General features: G+C 31.8%; 1 protein-coding gene across 1 annotated transcript in view; it reads left to right on the forward strand.

Moving 5' to 3' along the window:
• LOC126883763 (uncharacterized) overlaps window positions 1-24145 on the forward strand; it is a 256685-nt gene that overhangs the window by 99489 nt on the left and 133051 nt on the right. The window contains exons 4-5 of the mRNA XM_050649427.1: window positions 8471-8696; window positions 23713-24011. Of these exons, the coding sequence (XP_050505384.1) occupies window positions 8471-8696; window positions 23713-24011 (525 nt within the window). The remainder of the gene's footprint in view (window positions 1-8470; window positions 8697-23712; window positions 24012-24145) is intronic.

A 24145-nucleotide genomic window follows, 5' to 3' on the forward strand; every position in this document is an offset into this window, starting at 1 on the left:
TTTATTATTAGTCTTACAACAAATATATACCCATACAAAAATGAAGAGAATTAAGACGTGATTGCTTTTGTAGCAATTGTTTTTGTTCAATATCTCCGCCATTTTCAACTTTTCGACAAAAAGTGTAAGAACTGAAATTGTTGCAATTACGATTTACTACAATTTTTTGAGAGAACCAGTGGCGGGTCTACAAGGGGGGAAATGGGAAAATTCCCCCACAACAGGGTTCAAAATTAAAAAAAAATGTTGAAACATCAGGATATTTTAGCTGACACAAAACTTAAAATATCGACAGACAAATTCAACCAATAAAACCCGCTAGTTAATAAAATTAAGTGAACTTAATGCATATAATGATTTTTAGGTCTTTTATATACTTAGTTTGGTTGATGTTTCATTGGAAGTATCAAAAATTGTATGAATTATAATTCTCTTTATTTTTGTTTATGTACAATTATGTCGTAAAGTTAATAATAAATGAGACAATTCAATAATTATGCTTCCCCTCCGCTTCCATTATTGTCCCCCTTTTCTTTCCCACTATTTATGTCGAAAAGTTGAAAATGACGGAGATATTAAGCAACAACAGTTCTCATTTAAAATCAATATGGCGGCTAATGCAACCGCCGAATTCAGTCGAGATTTTAAATTTACACTACAATTGATCTCTCCTAAAGGATAGAATTATAAAATTTGGGGCAGCTCGCAAACAAAATTCAATTCAATAATTATGCTCCCCCCACCACTTTTTACTATTTTCCCATGTAACTCGGAAAATATCAACCGCATGAAAAAAATTGTTAAAAGGATATTGTAGGAAATTATATTTTGAACAATTTTAGTTGAAAATGGCGTAGATATTGAACAAAAACATTTGCTATAAAATCAATCCGGTCTTACGCTCGCGCCATTAACGCATACGCACTACCTTAAATATTAATTTTAGCAAAAAAATGAAAGAAATCAAAATTGTGTAGAATTTAATTCTCTTCATTTTTGTATAGGTAGATATTTGTTGTAAAACTAACAATAAACGAGATAATTCAATAAAACCATAATTATGCTCCAACTGTCATTATTTTCCCCTCATAACTCGGAAAATATCGACCACACGAAAAAAACTGTAATAAATGAAATTATAGAAAATCGCATTTCCCACAATTTTAGTTTCTACACTTTTTGTCAAGAAATTGAAAATGGCGGAGATATTGAGCAAAAACGGTTCCCGTTTAAAATCAAGATGGCGGCTAACGCAACAGTGGAATTCAGTCGAGATTTTAAATTTGGACTAATATTGACCTTCCCTCAAGATTAGAAAAATAAAATTTGGGCAGCTCCTAATGCAAGGTTAGGTCTGTTATTCGTCAACCCGACTGGACTAATTATGATTTTATTATTGTGAAAAGAAAACGTCAAATAAGAAATATGCACCATGTACAATCATTTTGTGAGGTTAGCTAGCATACAGTTAGTCTGTCACTTACCAGAGTCGGAGTGAAGCTTTCGCCACCGCAGCTTAAAATGACTTTACACAATGTAAACAGACCATCCGATCTAATCAGTCTAGTAAATCAACGTTTGAATATCACAGTTATGCATGAGCTTCTTCGCATTCTTTTCCGAGTAAAGTTGGATTTATAGTTTGACGTAGACGTAACGTAGACGCACTGGAAAAGTTCAACACCGAGTTTTGTGTACTCTTGTTTATAAATGAACGCAAGCGCCTGGCGGAACGTAAGAGAAACGTAACGTAACGGAAGAGTTTACCAACTTTCATCTTTTACAGTGCGTTTCTTATGTCTGGCCAATCAAAATCAAGAATTTTGTTCTGTCACCCAAAGCCCAAAGTGGACACGCCCTCATCCATTTTGTAAGGTTAAGGTGTTTATTAACATATTCGAATTTTGTTAATTATTTGTTACAATTAAGTTATTAATTTAATAAAAATATATTATGTTGTAGTTTCAATATTTCAGATAAACATATGAGTTGTTTATTAGTTTAATTCTGGGTTATCCACACATATACGATAGGTAAATCCAATAAACATTAAACATTTTAAAGACTAGGAAATGAAACAAAATAGTTGGAAATACCACGGCACTAAGGAGCATACCTTCGTGTATTTCCTAATCCATGTAACACCAAAACGGATACCTATATATTATAATAAATAATAGTATAAATAAATAAACACAAAGTGTGTTTACGGTTCGTATAATTTATAATTTATAGCATAGGCTATGTTGTTGAATTAAGTCATTCTTTCTACTCATGCGCAAAAATTCCACTATGTCGAATTATAAATTGGCATATTATTTTCTTACGTTTCCAATCCGTTTCTTCCGTCTCCGTTGCGTCTACGTCTACGCTACGTCAAACTAAAAATCCAATTTAAGACCCAAGCAATTGTATTTAGTTGTATAGATAATGCTAAACTGCAGGATTATTTAATTCCGTTGGGCACAATCATCAAAAAAAATATTATTTTTTCATCTAGATTATCTCATAATAGAATCTGCATGTATTTGGCAAACAAAACCGTATTAGATAATTTCATGACAAAACATGGCTCTATAGAAGTACTCGACGAAGTTATAACAGCACGAAGACTTGTCTCTCGAGCAGAAAGACTAGTCTTGTCTGGTGTCTGCCCGTAAATTCCTCACCAAATATTAGTTGAAGAATTACAGAATATCGGTCTAAAGCTTATTTCCCCAATAACATTTCTGAAAATTAGCTCGACTTTTCCCGAATATAGTCACATATTGAGCTTTCGGAGGCAAGTTTATGTAAGCCCTATAACATCATCAATTCCAGATTCTATTCTAATAAATTTCGACCAAACACTTTACTGCATATTTTTGTCACAAGGCACACTCACCTGCTTTATCTGCAAAAATACAAGACATATATCATTCAAATGCAATAGCAGTTCAGTAACGGAATCAACTCATATTGATTCAAACAATGAAGTACCAAATCAAACAGCTCCAACAAGTATATTACACAAAGGTACCAAACACTCAGGAGTCATCAAGTTATCCATTATCAAATCCGAGCATATCACCTACACCTACAAATCTCCATGACCAAGAAATTACTAATACTTCTACTTATAGCAACACTTTTAATCAACCTCATTCAGCGGCAATACCGTTTTCACAAACTTCGGAAGCAATATCCTTCAATCTATCAGCACCTCTTCCATTAGATACAACTGCAGAAAACTCTAATAAAACTGATACATCACCACAATTTTCTGAACCAACCATTTCAACCAATCTTACAAACAAAACTCCAAGCTCGACTTCTGTCACTACCAATGAGTCTGCTCCAGTACTTCCAAATGTAATAAAGCCACAGCATCTAAGTGAAAACTCTAAAAGTACTTGCGAAAATGCAAGTTCTTCCATAAAACGCAGTGTTGGTGAGATCGATACGCCTCCTTCAGACTCGGCAATTTCATCACAAAATCTGTTTGCAAAACCCAAATCATCTAAACCAAAAAAACTGCGCTCATCTGAAGTCCCATCTACACGGGAATCTCTTGAAAATTTTATTGATAATCATACCCCACCATTCGTTTTCAATTACCACCAATTATTATCCTTACTGATTGATAATGTCCTAGGCTCCCCGACACTATTAGTGTCGTTAAAGAATTTACAACTGATATGGCTGGTTTACTCCATCTTTTACAAAGCAGCTATCAATAAACAAATGATAGATCTACAAAAACCAAGCTTACAAAACTTCAAAAGAGTGTATACATTCATTTAGGGAAAGAGAGTCCTTACTTAGACAGTGACTCTTCTGTAGACAATTGTTCAGTATCATCTAACTCCGAATCTGTTAACAACATTCAACTCGATACTTCAATGGAACATTGATGGATTTTCCCTAGTCTCCATATACTACAGCTTCTTTTGTCTGAATATTCTCCAGATATTATTTGTCTACAGGAGACAAACTTAAAGACCAATCAGTTGTACAATTCAAAACATTTCACTGGTTTCCGCAAAAACCGTACAGATGCAAGTCGTGCAAGCGGTGGTGCAGCAATAGCATTCGTTTCTTCAGAAAAAAATCTTCTTCTCCGTTTAACCCCAGCATGTAGCACATATTCTGCTGAACCCTACGCCCTATACCGTGCTGTGAAACTTCTTAACGAGATTACACTCACAAAAGCCCTGATCATAACAGATTCCCTTAGCTCTCTAAACACATTAAAACACATTTTTCCGAAACATCCTTTTGAAAAGTTGCTAAAATACCAGCTGTCCCAAGCTCATGAACATGGAAGAAGCGTCCAATTTGTATGGGTTCCCTCACACGTCGGAATAACAGGAAATGAAAAAGCTGACAGGACTGCACGAGAGGCAATTTTAAGTGATTTTTCGGAGCCGATAGGCAAGTGTGTTACCAGTGACTCAAATGCTTATTTTAAAAGTAAAGTGTTGTGTTTGTGGCGAAATGAGTGGTCTCAAAATAATTCTAAGCTGAATAAAATCAAAAATAATGTGTCTCAGTGGATTCCGTCGTCGCGCAATAGACGAGAACAAATGGTGGTTGCGCGTTTACGTCTAGGACACACCAGGTTAACACACCTTTTTCACAAAGAATAATCCACCTATATCGTGATCAGTGTAACGTCCGATTAACAGTCGAACACTTTTTAATAAGTTGTAGTAAATATGACCAAGAAATACAGCGCTACAATATTCCAAACGCTCTACCAGAGGCTCTAGGTCAAAACTGTTCCTATGACAATATAGTTAATTATCTAAGATCCACAAACATTTTGTAAAATCTGTAGTTGTTTACTTTTGTTATTTATATTTTGTTCCGTCGCTAATAACCTGTTGGTGAATGCGACTTATTTTTCTAATAAAAAAAATTTTAGAACCAAGTGTATCAACTAAGTAAATGTAGATTATAAGAAATTAGTTAAAAGACTAAGAAATTATAAATTTTAGAAACACATTTAAGTATTACATGTAACTTTTTTCTACCTAGAATGTAAAGAGTAAGGGTAAAGATGTAAGATAATAACTTTGTATATCTTTAAATATAAATATTTATGTTCTAGATTCTAGGGTAGGTATAATTTTTTTGAACGCTAAAAACTAAATAATTTAGGTTGTTCTTAAATAGCCAATTCAACTAAGTTTTCCAAATGCTATATATCGAAACAACATACGTACCAACTAGTTTTTTGCGCTACTTAGCCTAGACCCACCTGCAACAAAAATAAAACTTCGATAAATATTGTTTTATAACAATTTTAAATAAAAAAACAATAAATGCTGTATAAAAGGTATATTTAAAAAACCCTCAAAAGGGCCACATCAATTCACATAACTAGTTTTCGACTGGTTTACCAGTCATCATCAGTGCTTACGTGCAATGTACATGTTAGCCACCAAAATGCTATTTTACAAAAATATGTGGGTCAAAGCCCATTTCAAGTAGTCCGTTAAGGAAACATAAGTATAACGGACTACTTGAAATGGGCTTTGACCCACATATTTTTGTAAAATAGCATTTTGGTGGCTAACATGTACATTGCACGTAAGCACTGATGATGACTGGTAAACCAGTCGAAAACTAGTTATGTGAATTGATGTGGCCCTTTTGAGGGTTTTTTAAATATACCTTTTATACAGCATTTATTGTTTTTGTATCACATGGTATACAGCCAACTACAGGAAAACTTTTTTCCTTGTGGAATTTTAAATAAAATTTTAAGGCCGCTTACAGACGAACCACTTTTTGAAGTCAAAGTCGGCAGCAAATAGGCGCTGGCTTGTCGCTAGTATCGGGGTTTGCTGTAGTTCTGATGGACTTCCATTTGTAGTTAAAAACGGAATGGGACGTTTCGTTGCCGCCGGTTCATCGCCGGCCGTTTCGATGCCGCCGGTTCATCGCCAGTCCATTTCATCGCCGTCATATCTCGCATTTCCTAGAATTCCTAATTAATACTAAAAATAACTAATAATTGTAACTGTCGAAAATTCGGAAATATATCAGATAGCGATTAATTGACTGGCGATGAATCGGGCGCCATCGGCATCGAACTGGCGGCATCGAAACGGCGGCGATGAAACGTCCTAGACCCGTTAACAACGGCGACAAAATGTAGTCTGTACAAGCAGATTAACTATGAATTCGAACGAAGAAACTTAGCTTTTGTTTCTCATTCGAAAGCACAGACAAAGAAGGATGTTTAGCTTGGACTGCAAAGATGAAAGTGTCTCTGTCGAACGGCTCAATTTTTGTCAACACTGCTTTCAAAAACACGCTTGTACTTGTTGTCGCTGCTACTGCTACAGTCACAAGTGGTTTCGTGTGGAGCGAGAATCGCTACAATTAATTATTAGCCCGATCAAGGAACACAAAATTTTACGAAAACCTCCAAAAAAATAAAGGAAGGATGAAAATTTGGGAATAGGTAGTTGAAATTGTCTATTATTGTATGAGAAAAAGTTTACAATTCTACATCCCCTCCATTTTACAAAAATTGGAAAATACGGGGTGAAAATTTTTTTCTCGGGGTTGAAAAAAATACGTTCAAAATAAGTCCGGCATTGGATATAATGACTAATTCTAAGCAACTTTTGTCCTATAGAGTTTTTTACAATGTCAATACTTTTGTCGAGTTATTTGCTAGTGAATATGTTCATTTTTAACAAAAAAAACATGTTTATGGACGTTTTTTCGGAGATAACTCAAAAAGTAAGTATTTTAGCGAAAAAAATATTATATAAATATATAGTAAAATTCTAGCTTATAAAAAATTGAAAAAAATGGTGTATGCGTGAGGGCTTCAGACACAAAAGAAGCAGAGTTGCAGCTAATTAAAAGTAGGTTCTTCTTCGTGAAATTCCAAATCGGATATTTTAATGTGAAATAATAAAAAAACGGAGCACTTTTCTGGGAAAATTCATTAAAACTTGAAGTGTTTAAAAAATGGTTTATTTTTGTTTTTTTAAAAAAACTTCTAATATTAAAAGTAAGTGATTTACGCTCAAAATATTGTTGGTCACTTTTATTTTTTGGTAAAGAAATGGTGAAAACCACCCCTTAATTAGCTTCTCCAATAAAATTAATCGTTGCCGCTTCACAAGTTACTTCATTTATGTATTATTTATATATTCTATAGGATTCATTGGTTTTAAGTGCTCAGTTTAGAAAAAAATGGGGTTTAAAATAAAACATTTTCTTTTTCTTTGAAAAAAATCGGAATTGTTTATGGAATTAACTTAAAAATTATTAGTAATACCAAAAATCTCAAAAAGTAATAAAATGTACCTTTTGCTTTTCTGAATATTTTTGATTTTTTGTTTTCTTGTTAGACAAAAATTGGTTATGGTAAGGCTGTTCCAAATTTGCCTAAACTCTTAATTAGTTACTCGCTCAAGCCATTTTAACAACATCTTTTTCAAAAAGAAGCACTTTGAACCAATGAAACTTACAGATCATATAAATAATACATAGACAAAGTAACTTGTGAAGCGGTCATGATAAATTTTATTTGTGATGCTAATTAGGGGGTGATTTACGTGATTTTATTACCAAAAAATAAAAGGGACCAACAATATTTTGAGCCTAACTCACTTATTTTAATGTTACAAGTTTTTTTAAAAAACAAAAATAAACCTTTTTTAAACACTTTAAAAAAGTTAAAATGAATTCTCCCCGAAAAGTGCTTCGTATTTGGGTTATTTCACATTGAAATATTCGATTTGGAATTTGACGAATAAGAACCTACTTTTCATTAGCTGCAACTCTGCTTCTGCTGGGTCTACAGACCTCACGTATACACCATTTTTTTCAATTTTTTACGAGCTATATTTTTGATAAGAATATTTTTTTCGCTAAAATTTTACTTTTTGAATTATCTCCGAAAAACCGTCCAAAAACATGTTTAATTTTCTTAAACATGAGCATATTCACTCGCAAATAACTCGAAAAGTATTGACTTCGTGAAAAAGTCTATAGATCAAAAGTTTTTTAGAATTAGTCATTTTATCCAATTCCGGTCTTATTTTGAATGTATTTTTTTTTACCTTCAAGAGGTGGGTATTCCTCTCCATTTTTGTAAAATGGAGGGGATGTAGAATTGTAAACTTCTTCTTATATTATAATAATAGGTATTTTCAGTTACCTATTCCCAAATTTTCATCCTTCTTTTATTCTTTTTGGGGTCAGATTGTTCTTTGATCGGGCTATATTGAGAAGTCCGCTAACCGGAGGGGCGAAAACTGACAACATAATGTTGTAGTGCAGTCGAGAAAACGCCCGTGTGAAAGGGTAATGAGTTTTCCATTGTTGTTAAATGACGACTTCAGGTAGCGACAGGCAACCAAAAACGCTCGACTTTGTGCTGCCGACTTCGACTTCGACTTCGACGTCTGTAAGCGGCCTAAGATTTATAGTGGAATAATTTTAATTTATGATATTTTAGGTATAACGAAATATTAATTAAAAAGTTTAAGGACGACGCAAATGCTTTAGAATTATCCAAATATTTTATTGACTGGTGCCACAAACTAAGCACGTGTCTGGAGTCTGCAAAAACGTGGTACGATCTGTCAGTGCATGGATCTGCAATAGCTTTTGTGCGAAGTGAAGGAGATCAACTATTAAATTGGAGGGATAAGGGATATAAAACTATTCTCGATGTTCTAATGGTAAATATAAAAAAAAAACTAAGCAACAGTACACACACCGCAAAAATTAAAGGAACACCTTAAAAATGGGACATGTTTGATATCTCCAATTTCCTAAACCAGTTTTCCGATATGAGTGATTTTTTAGTATGTTATAGTCTGGTTATTTAAGAATATTGTTGTAATAACATTGTTGCTATGTAGGTAAATGCCATTTTATACCTGGTGTAACAATCATAGTGTGTTTTTTCCTTAAAGTTCGGAACACCCTGTGGAATATTCTAGCATATATAAAATATTGAAATTAAAATTCAATTGTAGCCTTAGGCTTTTTTAACATTTTTTTTTGAATTATTTGCTTAGGTTGGATAATAAAAAGTTAGGTAGGGGAGGGAAGGGTAAAGTGAAATAGTCTGGTAAACCGAAATAGCTCGTTTTCAGAATTTTCCGCAATAGAAGCCATCACTGTTTACAATCCATACAATGTTTAGAAGTAGTACGTGCTTATCGACCATTTTTTAATGGTCGTCCATTAATGTTATTGAAAATATCACTGTTTATACATTTTTGGTCGACAATTTGTAAAATCTGCACGTGAGTGTAGTTGCTAATTTTTTTATCTTATTTAACTAAACATATTTTTGAAAGCAACACACAAAATCAATCATACTTAAATATCTTTTATATAAAATATACAGTGATGAGCGCGCTAATCACCGGCAAAATAGCTCGAAAGATGGAAAACATAATACATTGCGGAACAAAAAGAGATGAAACTAGTGGGGGTGGAAATTATCGTTATAAACGTCTAAAATAACATTGAATTATATAGTTTCCCACTTTAGACATCTCAGACGAGTATGACAACCGTCACTGTGACAGTAGAATTTTATAAAATACTCCTGTCACAGACCAATGTTGGCGATCATCATGGCAATCTTTATTTTGTCTGCGACCAGCGCGGAAAAGCTGCAGAGATGTTGTATTGAACCAGATTCTCAGGTTCTTTAACCAGGATGTTTTGCTTCTTCATAGACCTCGCTTTACAACCTCGTCTAAAATTGATACAATTTGATATCTGATTGTTCCATCTTAGGTTTTTACCATGAAGAACTGTTTGTGAAGTATAACTTTTTTTCTAGTCCAGATTTTCACCCACGTGAATGAATGTTCTATATTTTAGACTAAGCAACTAAATTATAAATAAAGTCGGTTCAAACGATTTAATGAGTAGAGAATTTAAAACCTGAACTAAATATTTTAAACTCATCTTTTCAATGCTAGTCAAGAAAGCCACTGCGCATCCGCTAGGAAAAATATTCTAATTTGGATTTTTTGCATAGTGTTACTCAAAAAGGACTCCTTTTAACAAATTTGCATGTTGCCAGGACCAAAAGGTGGTCAAAACTTTTTTAAACTTTTTTTTTCCTAAAATTATTTTTTTGCATGGAAAAAAGTTTTTTTTTTTAGGTTTTTTGGATCATTCCAAACAGAAAAGGTCTTTAGTGACTTTTCTCTAAAAATGATAGTTTTTGACATATAAGCGATTAAAAATTGAAAAATTGCGAAATCGGCCATTTTTAACCCTCAAAAACTATGTGAAAAACTGAAAATTTGAATGTTGCCAAGGTAGGTAGATATTCTTTAAACATCTATTGATGAAATCCCGAAGAGTTTTTTGCAACACAATATTCAAAACTCCTTTGGTTTTTAATTGCTAATCAAGCGTGCGCGACACTACTTTTCCACCGACAGTATGGTGCAAATGAAAGGAATAAATCCGTTATTTCGTAAACCGGCGACTTTAAGGAAAAATCCCGAAACAGGTCGATTTTTATTTTTAAGTTATCATATTGTGGCATATATGGTATACTAGTGACGTCATCCGTCTGGGCGTGATGACGTAATCGATGATTTTTTTAAATAAGAATAGGGGTCGTAAGATAGCTCATTTGAAAGATTCTTCAATTCTCTTTTCAGTAATTTAAATATTTACAGAATTATTTATACAGGGTGTCCTTCTACTTCTTTTTTTATCAAATAATTTAATTAACTAAAAATTTTTTGGAGACCCTGTATAAATAATTATGTAAATGTTTAGATTACTGAATAGAGAATTGAAGAACCTTTCAAATGAGCTAGCACACGATGCGTATTCTCATTTAAAAAAATCATCGATTACGTCATCACGTCCAGATGGATGACGTCACTAGTATATCATATATGCCACAGTATCATAACTTAAAAATAAAAATCGACCTGTTTCGGGATTTTTCCTTAAAGTCGCCGGTTTACGAAATAACGAATTTATTCCTTTCATTTGCACCATACTGTCGGTGGAAAATAGTGTCGCGCACGCTTGATTAGCAATTAAAAAACAAAGGAGTTTTGAATAATGTGTTGCAAAAAGCTCTTCAGGATTTCATCAACCGATGTTTAAAGAATATCTAACTACCTTGGCAATATTCAAATTTTCAGTTTTTCACATAGTTTTTGAGGGTTAAAAATGGCCGATTTCGCAATTTTTCAATTTTTAATCGCTTATATGTCAAAAACTATCATTTTTAGAGAAAAGTCATTAAGATCTTTTCTGTTTGGAATAATCCAAAAAACCTAAAAAAACTTTTTTCCATCCAAAAAAAATAATTTTAGGAAAAAAAAACAAAAAAAAACCTTTTTTACTCGCACACGGTGTATGAGACCGGGCCTCTAAATAACTGCCTGTAACTCTGATTGTAGTGCATATTTTCAATTGCTGCTGCATATACGTCTTCAGTCATCAGTCAACTGTGTGTGAAGTCCACGTGCAGTGTAAAAAAGAGTATTGTACTTTTATTATTAGGCAAGACCTATTAATTAGTCAGGTAATTAAAAGTAGTAAGTTTTAATTAGCCAGGTAATTTAAGGTCTTTTTCTTATTTTTAATGTTTATATATTTGTTTATTTATATTTAGATATGGATTACGAGAAGGAAAAGCAAAGATTATTAAAATTATTTGAGGAAGTATCGACTGACGAGGAAACGTATAAAGATGATGATTAACAAAGTTACTTTTTGTTAAAGTAATATAATGTTGACACAAACGCATATTTACACAATTATATGATCATATATTCATTAAATAATATAATTGTACACAATTTTGCAAAAAAATTTTTTTCAAATATTGCTGACCCATATTTTTTGACCCGGTCTTCTGCACCGTGCGCGAGTATTCGATCACAAAAAGTTGGTGCGAGTAACGGAAGGTTAAAAAATTTTTGACCACCTTTTGGTCCTGGCAACTTGCAAATTTGTTAAAAGGAGTCCTTTTTGAGTAATACTGTGCAAAAAATCCGAATTAGATTACTTTTCCTAGCGGATTCGCAGTGGCTTTCTGGACTATTATATATACGCGTTCATTAATATTATATAATGCTTAGTTCTGAGATATTTTGGGCAACCTTTGGGTCACAACTTTTTAACCAGATGAAATATTAAAATCAGAACCTTATATTTGAACTCGTCGCCGTCGTGTCAACACTCGTTAATATCATAATACAATGATGAGCGCTCTAATAACCGGCAAAATAACGCAAAAGAAGGAAAACATAACACATTGGCAAAAAAGAGAGATGAAACTAGTGGAGGTGGAAATTATCATTATAAACATGTAAATTAACATTACATTACATAGTTTCCCACCTTTAGACGTGTCAGAGAAGAATAAAAACTGTAACTGTGACAGTAGAATTTTATAAAATTTTCCTGTCACAGACGTCTAAAGATGTGAAACTATGTAAGATAATGTTAATTTATACGTTTATCACGATAATTTCCACCTCCACTTGTTTCACCTCTTTTTGTTTGGCAATGTATTATGTTTTCCATCTTTTGCGTTATTTTGCCGGTTATTAGCGCGCTTATCACTGAATATCTGGTTTTGAGATATTTTTGAAAATCTTCCGGTTACAACGTTTAAACCGGAAGTGATTTCAAAACTGAAAATTAATATTCAAGTTTTTCTTATCAAGACATTTCGAATTATATAAATATTATATATCCCATTTAAACAATAAATATATAGGGTGTCCCAAAAGTAGTGGAACGGTCGAATATTTCGCAAACTAAGCATCTGATCGAAAAACTGAAAAATAAGTTTTCAATAATTTTTAAAAATCTATCCAATGACATCAAATACGATCCCCCACTCAATTCCCTAGAGGTAGGGTGGGGGGTAACTTGGAAATCTTAAATGGACACCCCAAGTTTTTATTTCAGATTTGAATTCATTATGTAAAAGTAAGCAACTTTTATTCGAAACATTTTTTCGAGTTACCGATAGATGGCGCTGTAATCGGAATACACAATTTATCGTGATACCATAGTTAAATTATAGAAACGGTCTAATATCTCGAGAAATACACTTCCAGATGAAAAATCAAAAAATATGTTTTTAATATTTTTCAAAAACCTATCGAATAACGCTAAACATGATTTTCAACCGCACCCCCACGACTTGGGGTGGGGGGTAACATTAAAATCTTAAATGGCAACCTTCGTGTTTTATTGCAGATTTGAATTTGTCATCAAAAACTAAGCAACATTTATTCGAAACATTTTTTGGAATAGTTGATAGATGGCGCTACTAAATTTTCTTTTTCCAATTATAGCGTAATCTATCAACAATTCTAAAAAATGTTTCGAATAAATGTTGCTTAATTTTTCATGTCGAATCCAAATCTGCAATAAAAAATGGAGGTTGCTATTTAAGATTTCAAAGTTACCCCCCACCCCACATCTAGGAGGTTGGGTGGAGGATCATGTTTAGTGGTATTCGATAGGATTTTGAAAAATCGTAGTTTTTTTAATACGTAGTTTTTGGCTTTTCATTTGGAAGTGTATCTTTCGAGATGTTAGACCGTTTCTATAATTTACCTATGGTGTCACGATAAATGGTTTTTTTCCGATTATAGCGCCATCTATTCATAATTCGAAAAAATGTCTTGAATAAAAGTTACTCACTTTTACATGAGAAATACAAATCTGTAATAAAAACTGGGGCTTTTCATTTCAGATTTTAAAGTTGCCCCCCACCCCACCTCCAAGGGGTGGTGTGGGGGATCGTATTTGATATCATTGGATAGATTTTTAAAAATAATTGAAAACGTGTTTTTCAGTTTTTCGATACGATGTTTAGTTTTCGAAATATTCGACCGCTCCCTTACTTTTGGGACCCCTTGTATATGTCAATTTTCGGTTATAACTCCAGAACCAGAAGTACCAACTGAAATTTTTACCCTTAGCGAGCACGCACACCAAAGCAATATCCTACATCGCATATAACATAATATGCATTACGAACAGATACGCGCTGGTTTTCGCGCTGGAATGAAAATTTGCAAATATGCATTCGCGGGAACAATACACGAATAGTCAATAAAAAAAATTTCATGTTTATTAATTGTTTAAATGAAAAAAAAAACGATTTTAATGGAAAACGCTTAAATTTTCTTGTTTTTTACAATGTAAAAACTTGAAACTTTTACGGATTGTATAGCTAATGATATGAACAATACATAATTTCATTTTTACGTTAATTGTTTACGTTATGCTTCATTAATAAACAATAAAGTTTCAAATTTTTTGCCGATTCCGACTACTTTTCATGTTAGTACATCATATGTTTTATACATATTTTAATAAACATGACGATATATTTTAATGTTTAAAAAGTGTAAGGCTAAAAAGTAAAAAATAAAAAAATATGAAAAAAAAATTTTAAGAAACGTTTTTCTTTAGTTACGAGTGACTAAAATTAAAAATATTATAAAAAAAATCAACCAAAAAGCAAAAATAAATTTAAAAAAAAATGAAAAAATCTAACACATTCGTTAAAGAAAAGCGTGGGGCGAAAACCGCTTATTCGATGAACACGCGCCACGCTTTTCTTTGACGGATGTGTTACATTTTTCCTTTTTTTTTATTTTTTGCTTTTTGGTTGAATTTTTTATAATATTTTTAATTTTAGTCACTCGTAACTAAAGAAAAGCGATCCTTAAAATTTTTTTTCATATTTTTTTTATTTTAATGACATATATAATGGGTGAAAACAAAAAGTTATCATATTTGTAATAAATAAAAATGATGTTGAGTATGAGTAATTTGAGAAATATGTATTGTTTTAGTTAGAAAGATATAGTTGCATACTAAAATATATTTTTTAATTCAAATCAACTTTCCATAATAACAATTTTTAATATTTTAAAAGAGAAAGTTAACTTATTCTTAAGCGAAATTCATATTTTTTGAAAAAGCTCGGATAAGTTTGATAAAATTTGATATCTGGTGGTTGCATCTTAGGTTGTAGACCATGTATCACTTTTTTAAAAGTAAGTTTTTTAGTAAAATTAATAATAAAAAAGTTATATGTGCCCAACTTAAGAAAACACGCTGTATATTTACATATTTTATTTATTGTAATGTATTTAAAAAAACGTTATACACTTTGTTTATCACAAAATAATATAGGGGAGTTCCGTCCAGTGACATGACAATCCTTTTAGCAAATTTCTAAATACGTACAATCATTTGAAGTACAGAGTTGTAAACTCGAAAGGGTCAACCCTGACATTTTGGCAACATTAATTAAATTTTGTGGAAATGCTGAAACATGTCGGTTTTTAATCTAAATGGGGTTTCTTTTATCGATATAGATAAACAGATATCTGACATTTGTCAACTCCCTTCCAGCACCAAAGCTTTGATTCTAAATTGGAAATTGACCATTTGTGACACATCATTAGATACGTGTTTCGCTGGAAATTGAGGCAATCATGATTTTACTTTTTATATTAATGTAATTGTAAAAATGTATAAAATGGTTAAACTTTTAAAAACTCTATGTAACGGCTATATCTTCTTCTTCTTCTTTTTCTTCTTCTTCTTTTTCTTCTTCTTCTTCTTCTTCTTCTTCCTACTTTAGAAATAGGCTTAATGCCTGCTTTACTTCGGTTTTTAGCCTCAATTGCAATTGTCTGACCATCTTTTACTCTGTCGTTCCAAGGATCTTCTTCCATTTGGTGATTTGTCTCTTGCTATTCGTATTATTCTATTTTTTGTCATTCTTTCTACGTGTTGATTTCATTCTATTTTTCTTCTTTTGGTCCACATGTTTATTTCTTCTATACCACATCTCGTTCGTATTACCTCACTTCTTACTCTGTCTCTTAGAGTTTGGTTTGTTATTTTCCGTAAGACTTTCATTTCTGCTGTTTCCAGCAGTCTTTGTGTTTTCGCCGTATCTGCTCTTGTTTCAGCTGTATACGTCATTATCGGTCTTATTGTTGATTTATATATCTTGGATTTTGTTTGCATTGTGAGGTATTTGTTTCTCCAGATTGTGTTGTTAAGACATCCTGCTGCTCTGTTCGCAATGTTCACTTGTTTTTGTACTTCTTCTTCCACTTTTCCGTAGCTTCACATTTTTATTCCCAAGTACTCCGTTTCCATCACTTTTTCTATTATTTTGTTATTTACGACCAACATACATAGTCTCGGTTCCACTGATATTACTATCGATTTAGTTATCTCTGTTGAGATCACCATGTTGTATATGAACGCCGTGCCTTTTTGGTTGAATTTTTTAATTAATCTTTGTAGGTCATCTTCATTTTCGGCTGTTATTATGGCGTCGTCGGCGTAGTAGGACGGCCATATCTTGCTGCTAATAATAACATTATTTTTTCCGTGATGTAAAAAAATACATTAGCATGCTTTTTGGTGGTGCAAAGCTTTTGTGGTTAAATCTGTAATTATTATTATTGAGAGAGAAAGTAAAGAAAGTTTATCTAGACAAGTTTTTTATATGGCGTTGTGTAGTTGCAACTACAGTTTTGTGAGATTCAGATTGATAAAATAAATAGTAATCCAAAATTCGTGTTTAATCTTGGCTTTTGTGATGAATGTTATTTTTTTCTAAATAATACAATTGCGGTTATTGAGCTGATTAAATTCCTAGAGTTTTCTACGAAATACCTGCCAAAAACCATTGAAATAAAACGTATGAGCAAACATTTATGGAAAGAATACTATATATTATATATTTAATTCCTTACTTCCTGAATATTTATAATCATTTCTGCTTCATTGGAAAACTAGGATACCAAACGGTGCACGAATTTGTTCGAACAGCGACTTTATAATTATTTTATGGTGTTGACGGGTATAATTTTAAACATTTAATTAAATAATCAAAGTCAGGCAAATATGCAGGCTGAAAAGTAAGATATATGAGCATATATATTCATATTATTTGTGTCAAATATGCACGTATATGCATTTATTTATGTCAAATATGCATGTATATGCATATATTATTTGTGTCAAATATGCATGTGTAAGCATTTATTTAAACAAAATATGCACATCATAAACGTTTAAATATAATAATTTTATAAAATATTAGTTTTACGCTTGATATTATAAAATAAAACAAAACTTTTAAGCAATTACTTTAATTAGATAAATATATATACATGGTAATTCATTTAGAAAACCATATCTGATCATATGTATTTTTCAAAATTTTCTAACAAAAATGTATGCTGCCTATCTGTAATCATATGTTTGTATACAGTGATGAGCGCGCTAATAACCGGCAGAATCACGCAAAAGATGGAAAACTTAATACATACGAAGTAAAGAGAGATGAAACTAGTGGAGGTGAAAATTATCGGTGTAAACGTATAAATTAACATTACATTACATAGTTTCCCACCTCTAGATATATGGAAGGAATATGACAACTGTCACTCACTGTGACAGGAGAATTCTATATCCCGTCACAGACGTCTAAAGGTAGGAAACTATGTAATGTAATGTTAATTTATACGTTTATACCGATAATTTCCAGCTCCACTAGTTTTATCTCTCTTTACTTCGCAATGTATTACTTATGTTTTCCATTTTTTGCGTGATTCTGCCGGTTAATAGCGCACAATAGAAAAGCTTCGTTCTACATACACCGAAGTTATATGAGCTTATTTTTAAAATTATTTAAAACTTCAGCCTCCAAATTTAGTGTTTCACCAAACAACCCACTTAAAACATTTGCAACTTAGAAAAATGATACCAGTATTTTTATCATTGACTGAATTACATTTTTTTTAAATGTCTTTGCCAATTTGACTCTTAACAATTTTGCAAGATGTTCAAATTTTTTTATTAGTTTAACTGCTTCAATCAAAAATAAACTTATATCCTGTAGCTGAAGGGTACGAGAAAGAAATTAGAGTTTGATTTTATGTATGAAAGTTTGACTATTTTATTTTTCGGTAATTTTTACTTTCTATTTTCAGGTACCTATTTCGAAAATGTTAAGGGATTAAGATAATAATAATATTATTTTGAAAATATCAGGTACGAAGGAATTTGAACCATGAATCAACAAATAAATTCATTTTGAAAGCCTAGTATACGCACTTTATTTTTAAATATACTAGTACATATATGCCAAATTCAAAAGAAATTACAAAAATATGCAAATGCATATGCATATGCACACTTGCATATATGCCTGACTCTGTAAATAATTATAGCTGATATGAGTAAAATATTTTGAATACAAAATTTCTTAATGTAAAATTTAGGTAATTTTTCTAATTTTCAAATTTAAGTTTCCTATTCATGTTGTAAATTTCGTTTGATTGTAGATTATGACGTGATGGTTAGAATTTGAAATTAAGATAATTAAATTATTATGCCAGGATACGTTGGCAATTTTCCTCAAAACTAAATAAAAATACTGAATTGTCGGTAACTAAGAATCAGATACTTGGATATAGAGATGACTATGTCCCAAGGTAATAATAAAGAAATTTCATTTTTAAACAAACAGCCACCAACAATTTATTGAATTTTTAAATTATTTCAAAAGAAATATCTAAATTTTAATAAAACTAATGTATATTAGTTATATAAACATATGTAATATTAATTATAAATTAATACTCCAAATTTGTCAAATGTGACTTATATTTTAAAAATGTTTTACACTCTCTGAAGAAATGGTTTTAAAATAAATATTTTTGTATTTTACGCGAAGAATTAATCATTATTATTATTTATATTTACCCAGATTTAGCCATATGGCTCACACTCCGTCTAAGGGGAAAATTTACTTATCCCAGGTACCTACGGTATCAAAAGGATTGAGCTCTGGTGGGGCTCTTTCCGTGTTTTCGAACCCTCTAGGTGACTTGGAATGCAGGTGTATCTCAGTGGCGACTCGTGACCTCAGTATGCGGGTAGGCTACACATATACTTCGGGTAGGCGACAAAAAATATCCTACAGTTTGTAATACATTTTGAGCCGTCTTGCAATACTAAATGTAATCTATGAGCGCAACAATGTGTAAAAATTGCTTTTGGAGCATCTACTTTAATTTTTGATTGTAATTCGTTTAAAAAGCCAGCCATTACACTTGCACCATCGTAAAATTGAGCAATTAATTTATTTTTGTAATCATATGGCTCAAGCACGTTTGAAATTAAACTATATAGAGCGTCTGCAAATCTATTATCGCTAACATCAAAAAACCCTAAAAATCTTTCTGTTACCTGACCAACTTTGTTAACAAAACGGATTGTTAAAGTACACTGTGATTTTTCGGTTATATCAGTAGTATCGTCAGTTATTATAGAAAAAAATTGACTTTCATTAATTTCTGTTGAAATTTCATTTTTTACGTAATCGGCAAGACAATCTATTAAATCATTTTGTATTGTTTTTGACAAACCCGTGAACACCCCTTCTATTTTTTAACATGATCCTGGATTTCCTGATCGCGTTTAACTACTAAATTAAAAATTTCTTTAAAATTACCCATGTTTGAAGAATTATGGCTCTCATCACGACCGCGAAATGTGAGTTCTTGTTTTGCTAAAAGAATTGTAACATCAATTTCTTCAACTTTTTCAATCTTTTTCAACTTCTTCATTATATATCTTATTAGATAGAGAAATAGGTCCAGCGAAAGCACTGTCAGTAGTTTGTTTATTTTTTTCTAACCGTTTTAAATCTAAGCAATTGTTTAAATGTTCTTTCGAAGATTCATGTTTTTTACACTAGCTGATAAATCTTTCAAATCTGGATATCCCTGACTCACCCAAACATTTCGCTTCAAATTTGAGAGCAACAGACAAGACCAACAGAAAAGTGAATTTTTAAAATAACTTCCGCTCAGCCATTTATGATTTTCATACCATATTGTTTTAAACGATCTCGAAAATGGTTGATTGTCTTTTGTCTTATCTGTGGATAAAATTGTTAAATTTTCTAAAGGCCGGCCCAATGAAATAATTACTAATCTTTCTTGATTTTGGCGCCTTGAAAAAGGCGTCTCGATCAAACTGCATATTACATCGTTTAAAATATTCATATTCGATGACTAAAGTTTTTCCACCAATAAAACTAACACACCTACGTTTCAACAACGTCAAATATTACTTATTTTATTTATGTATCAAATAATAATTTACTATTCGAATAAATTGATAAGTTAACAATTAACCTCGCTTTAAATTTTTAATTATCTATATAATCTAATAACACATTATTCAGTTTTCATAAACAAATTTAAATTATCCTACCTAGTTTTATTCAATATTTAACCTACTAATAACAGCCAAAATCAAAAAACAATTATCAAGAGAAGCAACTGATAAAATTTTGTAGGTCCGGCTATAAGACTCTGTGCCTATCCGCCCGTTCAAAATCGTAGAATACGGTCGCTACGAGCAGACCTGCAGCAGGACTGCTCGCGTAAACAGAGAGAGATCGCACGTCAATTCGGTGTTGGCGTCGTTCTATTTCAGGCTACGTTCCCGAGTGCCTGACCAAGGAGAATATAGAATCTATACAGTACTACTGATACTACAAGGAGCGTACAATAATTATAACTACGGAGAAAATTTTTTGGATATTTTTAAAAATAATTTGGATAATTTTTGCTATTTTATTGTAGATATTGTGTCAACATTTATAAATTACAATTTTGAAATAAGTAATTTATATTAATAATTTATATTATTGTACTAAATTTGAAAAGGGTAGGCGGCGCCTACCTTGCCTACCCAGACGGGCCGCCCCTGGTGTATCTCCCAAAAATTTTCGTACACATCTGGCCGTTGCGAGTAGTACAGCTTTCTGCATGATCTTGTTAAGATGATCATTCAGACCCAGCTTTTTCATGCATTCGAGGAGGTTCTTCGGAACGACTCCAGTGGTAGAGATGATAAGAGGTATCGTCTGGGTACTTTGCATTCTCCATTGTCTTCGTATTTGAATTTCCAGATATCTGTACTTGGCGATCTTTTAAATAAATAATATAAATATTATATTATTAATCTATAAAATTTAATTATTTCTCAAATACAGCAAAATTCAACCTATTTATAGAAAAAATTAATTAATTTACTTTCCGGGCCTTTCCAAATTTATTGGAAGAGAAAAAAAAAGCACATTTCTTGATATTTTATCGAGCTACAGCAATTAAAAAAACAAGCTTCCGTGTATCATATAGATACCGAGATATTGCAATTTTTTTCAGCACGCTCCAATTTGAAGTTCCATTCTAAAAAGGAAATCGGAGTTTCGGCAGTCGGTATTTTACGAGTACAATCATGTCAACGGATTATATCGATTTACTTCTTATCCGTATATGCAGTATGTAAAATTAGATTAAAGAAAAGAGAACAAAAATATTATCATCTTGGTTCCCATTGACCATACAAGGTTGTTTTTTTTTTAAATTTTGTTTTTTTATATTCTTTTCGTGAGCCTATTTACAAGCGCGTAACATTAAAAGTCTCAAAGTTATTCTAAATCTTTAAATGTTAAAAAGTTTCTCTTTTTCAAACGTCTTTTTTGGTAATATTTTGAGAAAACGTTGAAACTATTTTACAGTGCTAGTCAAAAGTCCGTACCCCCCTCGTATTTTTTGAACGGTTATACTTATTACAGTGAAATTTGGAGGGAGGAAATAAACGTACGTAGGCTTCTTAACTAGTCATGACGGGTGACGTAATAGTGACAGATGACTTTACAGCGCCATTGTGACAGATAATTTTAAATGGTACCTAATGGCAAGTGATAACTCGTTTGAAAGGTACTCAAAATACTTATTCAGTCATACTAATTTTTTTGGGTTTAAGTTGATTTTGATTTTGGTGAATAAATTAAATAAATATAATATTGTAGTTTCGCATATAATTAATAAAAATTCAAATGTCCGCCTATTTTTTTTTTGTTAAAAAAGTTGACGTTCTTCAATTTTCTAACAGTTTTTACGTCAACGTCAACCTTTTTAACAAGTAACCATAGGCAGAATTTTGAATTTTTATTAATTAAATGCGAAACTACAATTTAATATTTATTTTATTTATTCATCAAAATGAGCTTAAACCCAAACAAAATTAGTACGACTGAATAGCTATTTTTAATACCTTTCAAATGAGGTATCACTTGCCATAAGGTCCCATTTAAAATTATCTGTCAAAGTGGCGCTGTAAAGTCATCTGTCACTATTACGTCACCTGTCATGACTAGTTAAGAAGCCTACGTCCGTTTATTTTCTCCCTCCAAATTTCACTATTATAAGTGTAACCTTTCAAAAGATACAAGGTAGGGTACGGACTTTTGACTAGCACTACCTATACATATTAAAATTAAAGCATTAAAAAGCCCATGGCAATCTCCTTATTGTCGAACAGTGATTTTTTGAGCACGTACGGTTGTTTAAATAATCTTTCTCCATAATAAACAAATAAATCTCCATGATAATTGAATAACTAGCAAACTGTTTGTAACAGTTTTGTTAGTTCTGTTTTATGTCATTATTGATAAAAATAGTTATTAACTGATAAAACAGTAGGTATAACATTATTTTTCTATTCGCATAGTATAATAAATATATCAAGTATGATTTCACTACCTCATAACGATACAGATGTTTAACCAATGGCATTCGCGATGAAGGTGGTGCACGCGCAGTGACCAATGGCGAGTCAAATACAAACGCTTTGACAGTTCTCAATAGGTTTGTTCTAGCAAACAGTCAAACTAGTCAGAAACCGTCAGCAAACAGTTGGTCAGTGGGAGAACATAATACAGTCACCAGTGCTATCCGTTTGGAACTGATGCTAGAACAAACCTAATATGTAAACAAACTGACAAACTTCTTAATTTATTTGCGATATAAAATTAAAAAATTTGAATATATTTTTTGTTGTGAATGATCGTAGAAAAAATCGTGTATACAACTTGCATTTAATTATCATTATGAAGCTCGTACTCTATACGAAACTCGCCGCTAGGCGACTGGTTTCGTATCCCTCATACTCGCTTCATAATGCCCATCATTAAATGCTCGTTGCACAATATACTATTATAAAACATAATTTACTGCAAAATAGCGTTTTTTGCAATTATTATCTCCGTCGAGTTATTTCTGTATTTAAATGTAGGAACTTACAAATTAAAGAACTTTTTAGGATCTACAACTTTTACTCGAACTATTTTCCCCTAAAATGGATAAAAAACGTTGTTTATGCAAAAAATTATTTTTTTAGATTGTATGATTGATTTAAAAACAAAGCGACATCGGATGTATACATTCAAAGTTATGTCATCATCTATCCCTCAGAAACATTGTAGCGCATTCAAAAACCTGAAGATTTTTTAAAAAAATTCAAAAGATTTAAAAGACTTTTAAGCAACATTAATGATTTTTTCACAGAAAGGCAGACGTAAATGTTACCCTTAGATATGAATGTACAAACGTCAAAAGAAATGTGCTTTTCTCGCTTCCAAAACTAAGTAATCACACCAAAAAATAGTTTTGGAACTGTTTTAAGATTGTGGCAAAGTGAGGAATACCTAACTAATTTTAAGTATCATCTACTGTAGATACTACAATGTTTTTACATTAATTCATGTGTAGAATATATCAACTTTTTTGTTTACAATCATAACAGATCAAAATGTTTACATTTTAGGAGAAAATACCAGACCCAACGAAAACACTTGCAATCGAGGATAAAATTTTGCTCAATAAAGAGGTTAACAAAATAGTCTGGGATGAAAATACTTCCAATGAAAATAAACACACGGTTTATTGCTCCGATGGAAGTTCGTATACAGCGGATCATATATTAATCACGACATCTGTGGGAGTTTTAAAGAAATTCCATAAGAGTTGGTTCGTACCTGAACTTCCACCCTATAAAGTTAACTGTATAGATCATATTTCGTTGGGTGTTGTAAATAAGATTTTGATTAAATTCCCTACTAAGTGGTAAGTAATTTAATATAGAATATAAATTTTAAATAAAATGATTTAGCTGGTTATAATTGCAGGCAACAATAATTTAAAGAAAATATAACTAGACAAAGCGAAAACGGCGGGTTCGTTGGAAAAAATATTCCCAT

This window comes from Diabrotica virgifera, chromosome 4, assembly GCF_917563875.1.
Source record: "Diabrotica virgifera virgifera chromosome 4, PGI_DIABVI_V3a".
In the NCBI taxonomy this organism is placed as follows: Eukaryota; Metazoa; Arthropoda; class Insecta; order Coleoptera; family Chrysomelidae; genus Diabrotica; species Diabrotica virgifera.